The 19,149-nt window shown below is 40.8% G+C and overlaps 1 protein-coding gene across 1 annotated transcript in view; it reads right to left on the bottom strand.

Moving 5' to 3' along the window:
- The window catches only part of C8B (complement component 8, beta polypeptide), a 122,893-nt gene that overhangs the window by 32,725 nt on the left and 71,019 nt on the right, over positions 1-19,149 (bottom strand). Inside the window, exons 4-7 of the mRNA XM_006839877.1 lie at positions 15,918-16,059; positions 12,615-12,747; positions 8,881-9,078; positions 3,041-3,281 (exon numbers count right to left, since the gene is read on the bottom strand). Coding sequence (XP_006839940.1) covers positions 3,041-3,281; positions 8,881-9,078; positions 12,615-12,747; positions 15,918-16,059 — 714 coding nt within the window. The remainder of the gene's footprint in view (positions 1-3,040; positions 3,282-8,880; positions 9,079-12,614; positions 12,748-15,917; positions 16,060-19,149) is intronic.

The following is a 19,149-nucleotide window of genomic DNA, read 5'->3' on the forward strand; positions in this document are numbered from 1 at the left end:
GGTGAGCTTGAACCACTGACCTTGTGGTTCAAACTGACTTTGCATTCCAGTGCTCTTCCCTAATTTCTGCATTCTGTTGGGTAACCTTTCCTTGGAATGGGCACAAATATGGATTCCGTTCACTTGGTTGGCTAGAGCTGTCTTTCATATTTTTCGGGATAGATGAGTGAGTCCTTCCAGCGCTGTATCAGTTTATTGAAACATATCAATTGGTATTCTGTCAATTCCTGGTCATGTGCTGTCAAGTAGGTTCTGATTCATAGCAACCCTGTATAGGGTTTCCAAGGCTGTAAATCTTTATGGGAGTAGAAAACCTCCTCTTTCTTCTGCTGAGCAGCTTGTAGATTACAACCACCAGCCTTGTGGTTAGCAGCCCAATGCATAACCCATTATGCCACCAGGGGTCCTTTCTGTCAAACCTTACAGCCTAGTTTTTCACTAACGCCTTCAGTGCAGCTTGGACTTCTTCCTTCATTTCCATTGGTTCTTGATCATATTCTACCCCTTGAAATGGTTGAATGTTGGCCAGTTCTTTTTGTTACAATGCATTCCTTTGGTCTTCTTTTGATGTTGCCTGCATTGTTCAATATTTTGTCCACAGGATCCTTCCAATTTTCAAGTTGAGACTTGAATTTTTTTTTTCTTCTGTTCTTTCAGTTTTGAGAAATGCTGAACATGGTCTTCTTTTGATTTTTAACTCCTGGTCTTTGCACATTTCATTATAATATTCAATTTTGTATTCTCAAGCTATCCTTTGAAAATTTTTGTTCAGCTCTTTCTACACTATCAGTTCTATTATTTGCTCCTGCTATTCTATCTTCAAAAGCAGGCTTCAGTGCCTCTTCTGACATCCACTGGTTTGGGTGGGTGTAGTGTACATTTGAATAACTGAATCTTAACAATTGTGTGATCTGGTCTTTCTAGTAGGAGTATGGATATTATTCTATCACAGACAACACTGTACTTTAAGACAGATCTTGAAATGTTCTTTTTTTGACAATGAATGTGACACTATTCCTCTTGAATTTGTCATTCCCAAGCATAGTAAACCATATGATTTTCTGATTCAAAGTGATGAATACTTGCCCATTTCAGCTCACTAATGCCTAGGATATTGATTTTATGCATTCCATTTGATATTTGAAAATTTCAAGTTTTCATAGATTCATGCTTTGTATATTTTACAATTTGATTATTAATAGATGTTTGCAGTGGTTTCTTCTCATGTTGAGTCATATATCAGAAAATAAAGATCCTAAAAGTTTTGCTCCACACACATCATCACGGTCAAGTCTACTTTGATTTGTATTTGAGTATTTGAGGGGCTTATCTAGCACACATTGTCCGGAGAGAACAGTCGCTGGAGAAGGATGTCATGCTGGGTAAGGTGGAGGGTCAGAGAAAAAGAGGAAGACCCCCAACGAGATGGATCAGCCAGGTGACATCATTGATGGCATCAAGTGTGGTGGCAGTAGTGAGGTTGGCCCAGTATTGGACATTGTTTCGTTCTGCTGTGCATGGGGTCGCTGTGAGTCGCTTCTGACAACAACAATCTAGCACTATATCAGACAACATTTCTCTGCTAGTCATAAGATTTTCAATGGCTAATTCCTTTAGTCTCTCATTACATTGGGCATGTCAGGACTCTGGAGAAGGACATCCTACTTGGAAAATGAAGGCTAATGAAAAAGAGGAAGATCCCCAACAAAAGGGATTGGCATAGTGGCAGGAACATTGGGTTCAAACATAACAACAGTTGTGAGAACAGTGTAAGACCAGACACTGTTTCATTCTGTTGTGCATAGGGTTGCTATGGGTTGGAAGTGACTCCATGGCCCCTAAATCGACAACAGTCCCTCAGAAATGAACTGCCTACCTATTCCTTCTTCCACCAGCCACTCTTTGGAAAAGCTACACAGGGTCACAATGAGTTGGAACCAACTCAAAGACACTTAACAATAACAATCTGTTCTTGAAGTCCTGATGTGGCACTGTAGGATAAGCACTTGACTGCTAATCATAAAGTTGGCAATTCAAACCCACCAGTAGCTCCTTGGAAACCCTACACAGGGTCACTATGAGTCAGAACTGACTTGACAGCACTAAACAACAACAGCAATCTATTCTTAGTCTGGAAGTGCCACTGGAAGCTGTCTGGATTGAATTGTTTTCCTAAAAAATGTGTACTCTAAGTCCTAACTTCTATACTTGTGGTTGTCACCCTGGATGAGAATAGTGTTTCTTTTGTTGTGTTAATGAGGTTATAACAGTGTAGGATAAGTCTTAAGGTAACCACTTTTGAGATGTAAAAGAGCAGATTGGGTACTAAAGCAAGTGAGAACATATGAGAAGATAGAAGCCAAATGTAGATCAAGAAGGAATTGAGGAACACCAAAGGTAGAGAAGCTGAAGCAAGAATTTTCTCCCAAGTGGACAAAGAGCGAGCCTTCCTCTATAGCCTGTGCCCTGAATTAGCACTTGTAGCCTCTAACCTGTGAGAATACAAATTTCTATTTATTAAAGTCACTCACCTGTGGTATTTCTCTCATAGAAGCACTAGAAAACAAAGACAAGGATGAATGTATAGATTGGGAGTTATATGCAGGTAGAAAGTATTTTAAGTCATGAGATTGAATGAGACAGAGGAGTACTTGTAGAAGAGAGGAAGCAACTCAGACAGAGAGTCACATCAAGAAGAGAAGGAAGAATCTGCAGATGAGACAGCAAAGCGTAGCCAGGGGAAACCCCTGCCGCAACCCCCCCCCCCCCAAAAAAAAAAAAATTCTTCCACCAGCCACTCCTCATCAAGTTGATTCCAACTCATGTGACCCTATAGGACAGAGTAGAACTGCCATGGTGCGTTTGAACCACCATGTGGTTAACAGTCTAACCCAATAACCCAATATGCCTCCAGGGCTCCTGGTGGAAGGAAAACTAGAACAACCAAAGACTTTCCCCCACCAACTAATGGAGGCTCTCCCATAAACTCATAGCTTGTGTCTGCCCCACCAGAAAAGCCAGAGTTGCCTGGGAATTATACCTGCTCTCTCCATGGCCTCCTGGTTGAAGATGAGAGTGTACTCATAAGTGCCCCCCAGCACAGCCTCTGTGATGTAATGAGTCCCGTAATCGCGGAAGAGATCTCTGTACTCTCCATAGCTATACTCCAGGGGTAGTTGCTTGACTCTTTGAAGGAATTCATAGTGGAGCATGAGGCTTCTGGGCTTCAGCTTGTAATGTGCGACTTCAAGGTCAGAGCGTGCATGTAGAAATGAGCTTTTCTAAATGAAAGACCAACATGGGAAAACCAGACCTTTAAAGTTAGGAATCTGGAACGAGATGATGAACTTTACAAATACCATGTGATGTTCTTGGCCTGGGGTCATCATGCTTAGGATTCCTTTAGGATACATAGGGAAGAGGGTCTCATTTCTCATAAATATTCCGGCGTCCTTGTCAGTCTGGAAGAATTTGCTCTTAACTCCCCTCCATACAGCAGCGAATAAGACATGTGAAGGGGAACTGGAAACAGATTGGTAGAGAGTAACGGAAGCACATGAAATTGCTCTAATGAGATGCCACCAAGGAATCATTTGTCTAGAGTTTGCTAATCTACAAAGGCAACCTTGGTTTATGCCTATTAAACTCCATAAAGAAAAGCCACTGAAGAAACTTAGAAACAGTACTTTAGGAAGGCTAAATGTGATACTGTAGGACAGGAATCAGCAAGCTACCACCCACCCGTTTCTCTTAAAAAAAAAAAAAAAAGGTACTGAAACACTCCACCTCTATTCATTTACATAGTTCCTTTCCAATGAAAACAACAATGAAGTAGATAAAAGAGAGACCCAAGGTCCTGACAAGTCTAAAATATTTGCTATTTATTCCTAATTAATGTTTACAGAAAAAAAAAAGTTGAATGGTATAGACTCAGGAGCAGGTAACTCAATAAGAAAGGTAAGCATGGGCTTACTTGATAATCTGTAGTGGATAATTTCACATCTTTGATGTGCTGAAAAACATGTGAAACTTCACTACAGATTAATAAGTAAGCACAAGTAAGCTGTACTTACCTTGCTGACTGGGTATTCCGTACCTGTCAGGAATTGTATATTTGAAAAGAGACTTTGATTCTGTAAGAAGGTGTTGTGGGGTTGGGAGAGAGATAGGTGCCAATTATACCAAGAAGTAGAATCTTTGATGTGGTGAAAAAAATGTGGAACTGTTCACTGCGGACTAATAAATAAATACAAATAAGTTTAGGCTTAACTTGCGTATTGGGCAATCTACCCCTGGATAGGCTAAAAGATGATAAAGTGAAATGAAGTATTCAGGCAGTATTAATATAACCAGAGGTCCCTGGGTTGTGCCAACAGTGAGCATGATTGTCTGATGACTGAAAGTTAGAAGTTCAAGTTCATCCAGGATGCTTTGGAAGAAAATCCTGGCACTGGAACCCAGTTTATCTCTGACACACATGGAGTCACAATGAGTTGGAAATAACTCACTACCAGCTGGCAGGTTTACAACCACCACTACCAGTTTCTGTCAAGTAAATTTCAACTATGGAGACTCCATGTGTGTATCAGAGTAGAACTCTGTTTCATAGGGGTTTTATGGATGGAATATTATTGGAAGAGGAAAACCAGCCCTTTTTTCCAAGACACCTTTAGTGGTCTCAACACTCCAACTTTTCAGTTAGCAGTTGAGTGTGTTAACTGTGCCATCCATATAGAAGTCAGTAGGTATTATTATTGTTATTTGATGGTATCAAGTCAGTTCCAACCCATAGCTACCCTCTGTACAACAGAACAAAACATTACCCAGTCCTACATCATCCTCACAATTGCTCTTACACTTGAACCCATTGCTGCTGCCATTATGTCAATCCATCTCATTGGGGCTCTTCCTCTTTTTCTCTGATCCTCCACTTTGCCAAGCATGATGGCCTCCTAGGGACTGGTCCCTCCTGATGATAGGTCCAAAGTATGAGAGACAAAGTCTGGCCATCTTAGCTTCTAAGAAGCATTCTGGTTGTACTTCTTCCAACACAGATTTGTTTGTTCTTCTGTTAGTCCATGGAACCTTTAATATTCTTCTCCAGCATCATAATTCAAATGTATCAATTCTTCGACGATCTTCCTTATTCATTGTCTAAATTTCACGTGCATAGGAGGCTGTTGAAAATACCATGGTATAGGTTCAATTCAATACATTGTTTGATTTCTTGACTGCTGCTTCCATGAATATTGGTGGTTGATCTGAGCAAAATGAAGTCTTTCACAACTTCAATCTTTTCTCCATTTATATACATGTTATTAGCACCACGTTTTGTTTTCTTTACATTGAGATACAACCTGTACCAAAGGCTGGGGTCTTTGATCTTCATCAGTATGTATTTTAAGTCCTCTTAGCTTTCAGCAAGCAATGTTGTATCATGTGCATATTGCAGGTTATTAAGGAGTTTTCTTCCAATTCTGATGCCACATTTTTCTTCATATAATCCAACTTCTCAGATTATTTGCTCAGCATATACATTGAATAAGTATGATGAAAGCATATAACCCGGGCACACACCTTTCCTGATTTAAAACCATTCAGTGCTCCCTTGTTCTGTTAGAACATCTACCTCTTGGCTTATGTACAGGTTCTTCGTGAGCACAATTAAGTGGTCCAGAATACTCATTCTCTTCAATGATGTCTATAACCTGTCATGATCCACACAGTCAAAAGGCTTTGCGTGGTCAATAAAGTGCAGGCAAACATTATTCCATCAACAAAGATCCATCTGAAATCTGGCGATCCTGGCTGAACTTCTTCCAACACAGCTTTGTTTGTCCTTCTGGAAGTCCATGGTACTTTTAATATTCTTTTCCAACACCAAAACTCAAATGCATCAGTTCTTCTACGGTCTTCCTTATTCACTGCCCAACTTTCACAAGTATATCAAAATACTATGACTTGGGTCAGGTGCACTTTAGTCTTCAAACTGACATCTTTACTCTTGACCACTTTAAAGAGGTCTTATGCAGCAGATTTATCTAATGTAATATACCATTTTATTTTCTTACTGCTAATTCTAAAAGTGTTGATATGTTGGCATTCACTTAATTCTCATGGTTCCCAAATCTGTGTTAATTTTTATGAAATAATTTTGCATGTGCTGTTTCTTCTGCCTGAAATGCCCTGTCCTCTTTATTCTGACTGACACATACATACTTACCCCTGCTCAATAGTTACCTCTAATTTGATTGTTGTTAACTGCCAATGAATTGGCCCTCGACTCATAGAGAATGCAGCACAACAGAAAAAAATACTGCCTGGTCCTGGACCATCCCACTGATTGATTGTGGAATGGACCATCATAATTCAAAGGGTTTTCATGGGCTGATTTTCAAAAGTAGATCTTCCTAGTCCATCTTAATCTGATAGCTTCACTGAAATTTCTTCAGCATCCTAACAACACTCAAGCCTCCACTGATACAATAGTGGTGACAACACCTAAAGTACGTTTTCTGGGAATTGAATCTAGATCTCCCTCATAGAAAGAAAGAATTCTAGTACAGAACCACCCATGTCTCCACTCCTATTTGATATCATCCATGATTTCCCTAGGCACATGGTACCTTCTTATATTTCCTTTACAAAGTATACAACTATGCTGTGTTATAAATGATGAAAAAAAATGAACAACTCTGGGCTCAAATGTAACAACAATTATGAGGATGTCAATGTTTTGGTGTTTTGTTCTGGTTTACGTAGGGTTGGCAATGTGTCAGAGCTGAATTGATGGCACCTAAGTCCTGGTGTGGCGCTGTGAGCTAATGCGTCAGACTGCAAAGTCATTCGAACTACAAAGTTGGTGGTTCAAGCTCACCAGCTGCTCCTTGGAAACCCTATACAGGGTCACTATGGGTCAGAATCGACCCGACGGCACTTAACAACAACAACATAACAATGGAATGGGTAATGGAATATAGTAAGGAGAAGTAAACAAGTAGCTTGAAGGCAAAAATTATATTTATTTGTTTTTTGGTCTCAAGTGTCTAGTATAGTGCCGGCACAAGAGAAGAACCCTATAACTGTCTGTTTGAAGCAGGGAGGTGGTAAGGGAGGGAGAGAGTAGGAGACACTGAAGGAGTAAATAGATGATACCTTTTGCTTTGCTTCTAGCCAGGCCTAACCTTCATCACAGTATTTCACCTTTGAGTACCTACTAAGTGCCCTTCTGAGTTTGGTGGTGGTGGTGTGCCGTGGAGTCGGTTCCGACTCATAGCAACCCTATATAGGGTTTCTGAGGCTGTAAATCTTTACGGGAGCAGAAAACCTCATCTTTCTCCCATGAAACCTCTGGTAGTTTTGAACTACTGACCTTGAGGTTAGCAACCCACTCGTAGCCACTATGCTACTAGAACTCCTCTTCTGAGTGTGTTGTTATTGTTGTTATGTGCCATGGAGTCGGTTCCAACTCATAGCAACCCTGCACAGGGTTTCTGAGGCTGTAAATCTTTATGGGAGCAGAAAGCCTCATCTTTGTCCCGTGGAACAGCTGGTAGTTCTGAACTGCTGACCTTGCGGTTCACAGCTCGGTTCATAACCACTATGCTACATGAATAAAGCACCCTCTGCCTAGGAACTCACAGCCTAGAAAATAAAGTCAATTCAAGACAATACAATCTAATCATTTAGGCAGCAGAAACCTTTTTGAAACATCACCATTCTTTTTCCTCCTGTGAATCACTGTAGACTTTCCTTTTATTCTCTTCAGAGTTTCCACTTCCTCTCCCAGATTAATTTCCCATCATCTTACACCATACTGATAACTCTCAGTGGTTAGAGACTAACACAGACCTTTCCCACCTTGGAACTCAAGGCTTCTCCAATATCATATCTCACTACTTCCCACTCCAATGACTCCTCTTTCCCCTAACCTATTGTAGTCACCAGGGAGCCAATGGGATGGTTAAATTAGTATTATAGAAAATGGCAGCAGATGGATTTGAAGGGGGAAGTTGAAGAAACATGCAGGAGCAAAAGAACCTGGGTTGGTCAAAAATGTAAGAGAAGTTAGATTTAAAAATATTCAGAGATAATGACTGATGGTTTTGGTGACCAATAGATGTGGAATTGAAGCAGAAGTATGAGCCAGATATAACTCTGTGATTCTTGGCTTGGAAAAATGCTATTAACACAGAAAATGTAAGAGGAAGAACTTGCTTTGGAGTGAGTTTAATTCCAGCAATGATGCCAAGAGAGTGCAGGTGTAGAGTCTGAGAGAGCGGTTAGAATCAGTGAAGAAGGTTCATGCCTCATGCCTGCAGAGATGGAAAGTAGAAGATGTCACCAGGGTTAACTGGAAAGAAGGGGAGAGGGCTATAAATGAAATATTTACACCACAGCCAGGGATTCTAGAACTCAGGAAGGGGAGTAATAGGGAGCAGAAGGAAAGCAGGAGCAACAGTAGACTGACTGTGGTCAACTCCGACAAGACCCGGAAGAAGTTGGAGAATAGTTCTTTGGTGACGTCCCAGAGGGGAATTCCAGACAAATGTTTGAGACAGAATTCACAATGCTGTGGGCGGAAAACTCTCCACAGATATTTTGGTTTGACAATTCTGTAACTTTAAGCTTAATGAAAAAAATAGGAAAACCGCTTATAAGAAAATGAGAGAAAGAAATTATAGAAGGCCATTTAGAGAAGGCTGCTTGGCCTCTTTAAAAATGAATTAATATAAGAAAGAGCTATTTTTTTGTCAAAAGGATTTCAAGACAACAGAAATTCAGTGGGTCATTAGTAACAATGTGGAATACAGACTCATCTGTAGGAATGAAATTTCAAATGAATCCACATAAATATAAAGGACACAAAAGCATACTTACAGTATGAGCGAATTGTTTGATTCTGCTAATAAAGTGTTTGCCATTAGAACTTGTCAAGCCGTAGCGCAGTTCAAATAATAGAGGTATTTTAAAACCAAAGCTGAAACTAGACATGGCAGTTGTTTTCTCTGTGATATTGTGCTCAAAATCTGCATACGATTCATATTCTGTCAGTGCAAATTCATATCTGCCTTGGGTCTAAAAGGATAAAAAAAAAAAAATTAGAATCTTTCTTATTTCTTTCAATTCATGTCAGTTCAGTACAAGTCAGCAGATATCCTTCATAAACTACTATGTGCCAGACTGTGGTTACAAATAAACAAGGTCCAAGTCCTGGTGTGGCGCTGTGGGCTAATGTGTCAGACTTCAAAGTCGTTTGAACTACAAGGTCGGTAGCTCAAGCTCACCAGCTGCTCCTTGGACACCCTATACAGGGTCGGTATGGGTCTGAATTGACTTGATGGCACTTAACAACAACGACAATTTGTCCCCCTTCCTCTGTGTCTCCCTGTTGATTTAGTAAGAAAACCAGTTTTCTGTTAGGTCAGTTTCTACTCATAACAACCCCATGTGTGTCAGATTAGAACTAAAGCTTCATACAGTTTTCAATGGCTGACCTTTCAGAAGTAGATGCACAGGACTTTCTTCTGAGATACTTCTGGGTGTCCTCAAACCTCTAACCTTTTACTTGGTAACTGAGTACATTAGCTGTTTGCGTCTCCAGGGACACCAACCCAGAGACATACATACGTAAACTTGTTGAGTTTAGGCTCAGAGGATTGATTGATTTGGATTTTAAATGTCAGAAATTCTGGAGAATATTCTGGTCTGTGAGCTCAGCTTAAGGAAAGACATGAAGGTGAGAAAGAGCAGGTTGAATTCCAGGATCGAGAGCCTCAACATTTTGATGCCAATACATTCTCCTGTAACACCTCTCCACTCTCTCAAAATGTTGAGGCTCTTGAATTCCTCACTGACCATGTAGGCAAAGGTGACTAACGAGAGAAACTCACTGAATCTTACAAAGATCACTCTGGGTAGTATGGTGACTGGACTACAAGTGATGAATGAATTTGGAGTCAGAGAGACAAGTCAATGAAAAAGTTACAAAGGCCAGTGGCAGTGGTGACAAAGTGACAGTTCTTAGAAATAACTTAGAAGAATGGTTTGCTGTTGCATTGTCCCAGGCACCAGGGAAGTATGTACTGCCTCAGTGATGATGGGTTGACTAGTCTTAACCATCTCCATTCCTACTCCCATTGCCTTCTAGTTACCTATAATCCCCAGAAGAGGGCACAGCTCCTCAGCTGCCCTGAAAAGGAAGCAGAAGTCTCAGAGTGTGGTCTGGAGAAGGCTTCCTAAACTTGGCAGTGACACTTCCATTTTCTTGTTGGATATCCTTGAGCAATTGATGTGTCTATGTCTCAGCTTCTTTGTGTGTGCAATGGAGAAGATAATATGTGTAAAATGGAGAAATAACCCATGAAGCCCTGGTGTGGTGCTATAGGGTAAGCACTAGACTGGTAATGCAAGATTGACCATCAGCCAATCTTGGAGACCTTATACAGAGTCATTATGAATCAGAATCAATTTGCCAGCAATTAACAACAGCAGCAGCATTAGGCTTTACCTGAGAATTGTGTTTATATAGCCATGTATGCATTGGCACAGCGTCTGGAAGAAAGTTATCGTTGGTGGGTACCACTGAGTTGATTCTGATTCATGGTGAGCCTGTGTGTACACAGTAAAGCTGCTCCCTATCCACGTTCCCCACCCCAGGTTTCCTTGGCTATAATTTTTACGTGAGCAATCTTTCTCTCTCAGATTCTCTGGGTAGGTTCACACTGCCAATCTTTCAGATAGCAGTCAAACACTTAACTGTTGCACTACCAGGGATCCTATGCACACAGAAAGTGCTCAGAAATAGTTGGCTGTGAAGAGAGGAGACTTAAGATATGTATCCTGATTGGTTAGGAGCTGATTTAACCTGGATGGTGAATGGCTGCTCTAAGCTATCCTGGGAAGAGGAGGCTGCAGATATGGCACCGGGCACTTGGTAGAAACATGAAAGACTGAGGAATCTTTGCTTTGCCAAAAGCTAGGTTTGGTCCTGAGCTAATTTATTCTTTTGGACCAGTGAGTGTGTGTCACGGGTGGGGGAAAGTTATTTGCTTAATCATCATAACTATGGAATTTTAGGTTCAAAACTGCTATCAAAGTCCTCTAATCTAACCCCCTCATCTGTAAAGATGGTGGAACTGAAGTTCAAGTAGAAGAGAAAATCTAACCGTGATCTATGGCAGAGCCAGGCTTAGACCCAAATGTCTTCATTGTGAACTTTTCTCATCAGACCTCAAATGTGTGTGTTATATAGTAATAACCCTACTACCAAAGAGTCTATTCTGACTCAGAACAACCCTATCAAACAGAGAAGAACTCCTAATTAGGGTTTCTGACACTGCAAATCTATATGGGAGCAGTCTGCATCATCTTTCTCCCATGGAGCAGCTGGTGGATTTGAATCACCGACCTTATGGTTAGCAGACTAATGCTTAGCACACAGCATCACCAGGATTCTTTAGAGTAATATGTTGTTGTTAAGTGCTGTGAAGTCGACTCTGATTCATAGTGACACCGTATAGGGTTTCTGAGGAGCAGTTGGTGGGTTTGAACCGCTGACCTTGTGGTTCTCAGTCCAGTGCTGATCCTACAGTGCCACGCCAGGAGTCCTTATAGTAATATGTTGTTACTGTTGTCAGGTGCCTTTGACATGGTGCCAACTCATAGAGACTTTGTAAAGGTTTTCCGAGAAGCAGCTGGTGAATTTGAACAGTCAACCTTGCAGTTCAAACCAACCTTGCATTCCAGTACAGTATCCACAGATAGTCTACTCAAAATCCACTCCCTGTGAGATTTTTTTTTTTCTTTTTTTGAAGTTGGCATGCTAATCATACTACAGGCTTATACTGAAAGAGCATTTTGCAGTTTAAAATGGTAAGAACAATGCCTGGTTCTAATAGACAAGAACCTGTTAATAATAATAATGTGACAATAACAGCAACAAGATAATATTTCTTGAGAACTCACTAGGTTCTGTGAAAAACACTTACACATTATTGTCTCCACTAATCCTCCCCCTGAAGGGTAGAACCTTTATATTTCCCAATTTAAAAAGAAAGAAATAGAGGCTCAGAACATTTAAGATGATGCCAGTGCTAAATGATAGATGGCACTGAATTTGTGTGACTCTGAATCCCAAATTGTACTCTTATCCCCATGGTAACTAGTGATATTATTACTAGTATTAGTATTACTATTATTATTACTGCAACTATAACTATTACTATACTATACTATTATACTATCCTACCATTATAGGTGTGGTGCTGTAGGATCAGCACTGGACTTTGAACCACATAGCCAGCAGTTCAAACCCACTAGCTGCTCCTTGGAAACCCTTTATCGGGTTGCTACGAGTTGGAACTGACTCAAAGGCACTTAACACACACACATACACACCATTGTTACATTTAGCATTTCATCCTCACCACACTGTCCTGTGGAAGGGACCACCCATTTCACATATGAAGAAATTGAAGCGCTAAGAGAAAAAGTGATGCATCAAAGAACACACAGCTAGAAGGATGCAGGGTCCAGCCTTGAATCCACATTAGCTGACTTCCTACCCAGTACTCCCTTCATTGTGCTGCAGTTGCTTCCTGGCTGGTACTTACCTCCGGGGTGTAGCTTTCCACATTGTATGGCTTCCTAAACCTTGTGTTGAGGATGTAGTGTGGGGAGCATCCACCAGCATAATACCTGTGATCTAGAACTGGGCCCTCCAGACTGTTTGTAAATAAATTTAACCTGCACAGAAGGCACAGAGTGGGTGATGTGGTCAGTTTTACTGGATGTTTCATTTCAGATGGCAGAATCTTACTGAATGAAATCAAAATTCCTTAGCATAGCAATCAAGGCCCCCAATTATCTGGTCCCAAGCTAGATAAATTCCTGCTTTATCCCTGGTCATCTCCAACTACAATCTGAGACCATAGTCCCCGGTCATTTAGAGAAATGTGTTCTTCCTCAAATCTGCTTTTCCTCAGATAATAGTCCATGTACGTAGAATGCCCTTTCAATTTGTCATTGTTTTATTTCCTACCAGTCATTCAAGATTGAGGCTTCACTGTTGTAGGAAGCTGTGGGAAGGTTTCACTGACATATCTCATACCTGAAAGCCCCACCCACGCTCTACTGTAGTAAGTGCTGTCAAGTCGGTTCTGACTAACAACGACCCTGCATGGGGTTTCTCAGGAGCAGCTGATGGGTTTGAACTGTTGACCTTGTGGTTCGCAGTTCAGTGCTGATCTTACAGCACCACCCCAGGAGGCCCTCTAATACTCTCTTCTTACCTTTCATGCATTCATTACACTTTATTTATAAGAATGAAATAGCGTAATAGTTCATAGCTGGAACCATGGAGCCAGATGTCTGGGTTTATATCACAATCCTGCCATTTACTAGCTATGAGGCCTGGGGCAAACCAGTTAACTTTTATGTGTCTCAGTCTTCTCATCTGTGAAATGGGCACTATGAAACTACCTCTATCACTTGGCTGTTGTAAGGATTAAATGTGTCAGTCTTTGGTGCCTTCAAGCTGGTTCTGACTCACAGCAACCCTACGTACGACCGAACGAAAAACTGCCTAGTTCTGTGCCATCATCACAATTATGTTTCTGCCCAATGTTGTAGCCACTGTGTCAGTCTACCTTGTTGAAGATTGTCCTCACTTTCACTGACCCTCTACTTTATCAAGCATGATGTCTTTCTCCAGGGCATGAGCCCAAGTCTTACCATACTTGATTCTAAGGAGTATTCAACTATACTTTTTAAAAGGCAGATTTGTTCATTCTTCTGGAAACCCATGATAATTTCGATATTGCCATAATGATAATACCATTGCTACCAAAATTATAATTCAACCCCATGTATGTACCATTGGCTTTTCAAATTTGTGTCCTTTCAGAAATAGATCACCAGATTAGTCTTCCAAGGTTATACACGGGGTTGCCATGAATGGGAATTGACTAGACAGCAACTGGTGGTACTGGTCAGCCACTTTGTTGTTTTTGTTGTTAAGTGCCATCAAGTCGGTTCCAACTCATAGCCACCCTGTAAAGAGTTCCAGGGAGTGACTAGTGAGCTTGAACCAATGACCTTGTGGTCCAAGCCGACTTTAAAATCCAACACATTAACCTGCAGAGCCACACCAACACTGTAAGTCACCTTTGTTGCTGTTGTTATGTGCCATGGAGTTGGTTCTGACCCATAACAACCTGATACAGGGTTCCCAAGGCTGTAAATCTTTATGGAAGCAGAAAAACTCATCTTTCTTTCACGCAACAGCTGGTAGTTTTGAACTGCTGACTGTGAGATTAGCAGCCCGATTCATAACCACTATGAGCTTCTTGTAAGCCACCTTAGGAGATAGGTATTTTTATTATCCCCATTTTACAGATGAAGAAATAGAGCCATAGGGAGGTCAGTTGACTAGCCCATGGCTTCACTCCTAACAGCAATTGGTGAGGCCAGGATTTGAAGGCTGGTGGTCTGCTTCCAGAGTCTGCATTTTTTCCCAGCACATAGCTGTCTCTGACTAATTGATGACAGAACATAGAAAGAAATGTACTACTGGTTGTTTTCTTCAAGTAACAAAGCTAAAGTTCCACATCAATATAAGCCTCATCAGAAGTCTCCTGGCCAGTGAGCTGCTTCTTCGGACCCTGTGTACAGGTTTTAGTTAGACTCTGATCTCATCTGATCCTCTGCTTTCCCAACTTCTAGTTGAATGTCTCTTGGAAACTCACTTAACTTTTCTGGGAGATCATACTACTGTAACTGGCATTTTAGGCCGTACTAAAAGAAGGCCCCACATGAAGTGTCTCTGTCTAAGGATAAAGATCTGATTTTTGTTTGGAAAGGGGTGGATACATTCAAGGCCACTGTGTTCTTCTTCTTACATTGTGTCAAATACAGTGGAATCTTAAAACATATGAGCAAAGAGTTTCACTCTTCCACCTGGAACCTGAGAAGCTACAGAACTTGGAAGCAAAATAGGATGGAGATGGCAGTGTACATATTCATAGTCCTGGTGTGGTGCTGTGGGTTAATGCACTGGACTGTTAACTTGGTTTGAACCACAAGGTTTGTGGTTCAAGCTCACCAGCCACTCTTCAGAAGCCCTATAAAAGGTCGCTACAGGTTGGAATCAACTCAACAGCACTTAACAACAACCATAACATAGTCATAGTATATCATAATTTCTGACCTCAAAATAATCATCTTATTCTTCTGCTATAGCCAGAGGATCAGACCAACTCAGAGATCCTATGAAGTTTGAAACACAGATTAATTCCAGTCCCATCGTGGAAATCCATTACTTCATTAATCATTTATGAGCTTTTCCTCTCAGCCAGGACATACGCAGGGCCTCCCTAGGTTTTTAATATGATAGAAACAATGATGTACCCAACAGTCACATAACCAGTTGCTAGAAGATCAATTCTGACTCATGGTGTCTCCATGTGTGTCAAAGTAGAACTGTGCTCCATAGTTTCCAATGGCTGATTTTTCAGACGGAGACTACCAGACCTTTTTCTAAGGTTTTTTTGTGTGGACTTCAAGTGCCAACCTTTCATAAGTAGTAAAGCATGTTAGGTGTCTACACTAGCACAGTGACCTAGCAGGCATTGAAATTAATGTCCAACCTTGGTTATCTAGTAACAGCCTGTTTCTCCCATCCATAGCTCTGCCCCTAGTGTCCCTACACCACCTCCTGTGAGGCCCAACTCTGTCCACTGGACATGCACCCTGAGCACATTAGGACTGTCATTGAGAACATCAAGAAGCATCCACTTACATACCATCCTTTTTTCAGAGAGGAACCCTGTTTGTACTAATTTCCTACCTCTCTAGTATTTGGAATTACATTGAATTGAATGCCTTCTCATTTACACAACAGGAAGACAGTCACTTACCCACTGGCTAGGGTGTCAATCGCCCAGTATCGTTCCATTTCATGTTGACACTTTTTATAAATTCTTCTACAGTTTGCTTCATCTGATTGGTCTCCACAGTCATTGTCTCCATTGCAGAGAAGTCTGCGATTTATACACCTCCCTGGGATGGAGAAAGGGTACCACACAAAGTCACACGGTTAGCAGTGAGGAGAACTAGTACAGCATGAGCACCTACGATTAGCCCTGATGGATCAAGGACAGTTGATAATGGCATTTGCAGCTTAACCCCTTATGCCTAGATGCCCTCAATGGAGGCCAATACTTAGAGGGGAGATTGTTTGGAAACATTCTACCAGGGTGCAGATGGGTGATACAAAGAAGACAAGTGTCTGATAACTCAGGGTTGAAATGACCAGGCAGGAGCCTAAACCTCTCTCACTGAGGCTTGAGGGAAAAGTGGGTTTGGTGAATTCTGCAGTTAGTGATTAACTGTGTGACCTTCATACATTACCTACTCCCCCTGTCTCAATTTACTCAACTATAAAATAGAAAAAACCATCAGAAGTTTGTTGGGGATGAAAATGAGTAAATAGAATAGTGAGTGCTGTGTGCTGCTATCCTTACTCTTTGTGTTTTTATGGGTCAAGTTCACATTGCTAATAAATATCTGTGAGAAGATTCTAACATGTTATTGTTAATAGTTTTGAGTAGATCTGACTCATGCGATCTATGGTAGGATTTGAAGCTCTAACTATCTAATCACAACTTTTTTTCCCCCATAAAACCTCATTGGTGTCACCACTATAGCCATACTATCTGTAAGAAATTGCTTGTATCACTTTGGTTCTTTTAAAGTTTTGTTTCTCTCCCCCTTCTGTCACTTCCTTTCTTATTGGAGGGATAAAGCCCATAAAACAGGTCTTCCTACTTGCTTAGATGTGTCTGGTCACTTTTATTCAATGCTCTTAAGGCAGAAGAATAACAATCTGGTCCTAAAATATTACTTAAAAGGCATTTAAGCTAAAGCCTGCCCGAATAACCATTATGACTTTGGTCAGAATCATGGAACGCTGGACATAATGAGTCCACAGACACATTGTAAAAAAGTCTCTCAGATTTATGGGATTGAATTTTGCATTTGCAGTAAGCCCTAGAAATTTCTCCATGAATCTCTAACTTTTTGAAGGAACCAAAGGAACAATCCACATGGGTACAGTGAATCTAGAAAGTTATAGCTGCTATCTAGATAATTTTGGTCAAATACCCTTATTTTTGCATTAGACTTGGTAAAAGTAAGGCATATGTTTGCTTGAAGGAGCTCTGGTAGCGTAGTGGTTACGAATCGGGCTGCGAACCTTAAGGTCAGCGGTTCGAAACTACCAGCCGCTCCGAGGGAGAAAGATGAGGCTTTCTACTCCCGTAAAGATTTACACCCTCGGAAACCCTGTACAGGGTCGCTATGGGTCGGACCCGACTCGATGGCACTTAACAACAACAACAACAATGTTTGCTTGAATTGGCTAGATGGAATTACAAAGACAAATGTTTATTCAGTTCTGCAGCTAATGATTATACATATGTGTGGTCCCTCTCTCCTTCCTTATTTTCTTTCCATCCTTTTATGGCCTTCTCCTTCCCTCCCTTCTTCCTTCCTTCCTTATTTGTCTCTTCATTTAGTCAAAACTCTTTATGGCCATATAAAGTGGCAGCATCGATGGACTCAAGTGTGGCAATAGTAGTGAGGTTGGCCCAGGATTAGGCAGTGTTTCATTCTGCTGTGCATAAGGTCACTATGGATTTGTACCAACTCAATGGCACCTAACAACAAAATGGCTAGTGGTAGTGAACATTTCTTCATATGTTTTTTGGCTGCCCAGATGTCCTCCTTGGTGAAGTGTCTATTTGTGTCCTGTGCCCATTTTTTAATTGGGTTATTTGTCCTTTTCTTGTAGAGGTGTTGTTGTTAGGTGCCATCGAGAGGTGTTGTAGGTTCCTATATATTTTGGAAATTAGTCCCTTTTCTGATGTGTTACTGCAAAAGATATTTTCCCATTCTGTGGGCTCCCTTTTTACTCTTTTGATGAAGTCTTTTGATGCACACAAGTTTTTAATTTTTAGTATGTTCTACTGATCTATTTTGTCTATTTTTGTTTGTGTAAGTTTCAAAATGTTTGGTAGTCTGTGTATGCCCTGTATTAGAGCTCTCACACTTTTCCCTGTTTTTTTCATTGATGGCCTTTGTAGTTCTGGGATTCACATTTAGGTATTTAATCCATGCTGACTTGGTTTTTGTATAAGACTTGAGGTAAAGGTCTTGTTTCAGTCTTTAGCATATTGCTTTCCAATTCTGCCAGCACCTTCTTTTGAAGAGACCATCTATCTCCTCTTCATGCAATATACTTAGGCACTTTGTAGAAAATCAGTTGGGTGTACGTGGATGGGTTAATTTCTGGATTCTCAATTCTGTTCCATTGATTAATATATCTTTCATTATACCAGTATCAGGCTGTTTTGACCACTGTTGTTGTTGTTGTTAAGTGCCGTCGAGTCGGTTCTTTGACCACTGTAGCCGTGTAATAAAATTTGAAATCAGGGAGTGAGAGGCTTCCCGCCCTGTTCTTCTTCTTAAGCAGTGCTTTGCTTATCTTTGGTCTCTTTCCTTTCCATATAAAGTTTGTAATTGTTTTTTTCCATCTCTTTGAAGAATGTCATTGGAATCTGAATTGGGATTGCATTATATGTGTAAATTGCTTTGGGCAGTATTCACATTTTCACAATGTTAAGTCTTCCTGTCTAGGAGAATGGTATATACTTCCATTTTTGTAAGTCTCTTTTGGTTTCTTACAGTAGTGTTCTGTAGTTTTCTTTGTATAGGTCCTTTGTTTCTCTAGTTACATTTATTCCTAGATATTTCATCCTTTGGGTGGCTATTGTAAATGGTATTGTTTTCCTGATGTCCTTTTCAGCACTGTCGTTATTGGCACAGAGGAATCCAAATGATTTTTGGATGTTGATCTTTACCTTGCCACATTGTTAAATCCTCCAGTGTAATCTAGTAGCTTTTTTACTGAGACTTTGGGATTTTCTATATATAGGATCATATTGTCTGTAAATAGAGAGAGTTTCACTTCCTCTTTGCCAATTTGGATGCCCTTGATTTCTCTATCTTGCCGTATAGCTCTGCCCAAAACTTCCAGCACAATATTGAAAAGGAGTGGTGACAAAGGGCATCCTTCTCAGGTTCCCGTTC

This window comes from Chrysochloris asiatica, unplaced genomic scaffold (genome assembly GCF_000296735.1).
Source record: "Chrysochloris asiatica unplaced genomic scaffold, ChrAsi1.0 scaffold00026, whole genome shotgun sequence".
Taxonomy (NCBI): domain Eukaryota; kingdom Metazoa; phylum Chordata; class Mammalia; order Afrosoricida; family Chrysochloridae; genus Chrysochloris; species Chrysochloris asiatica.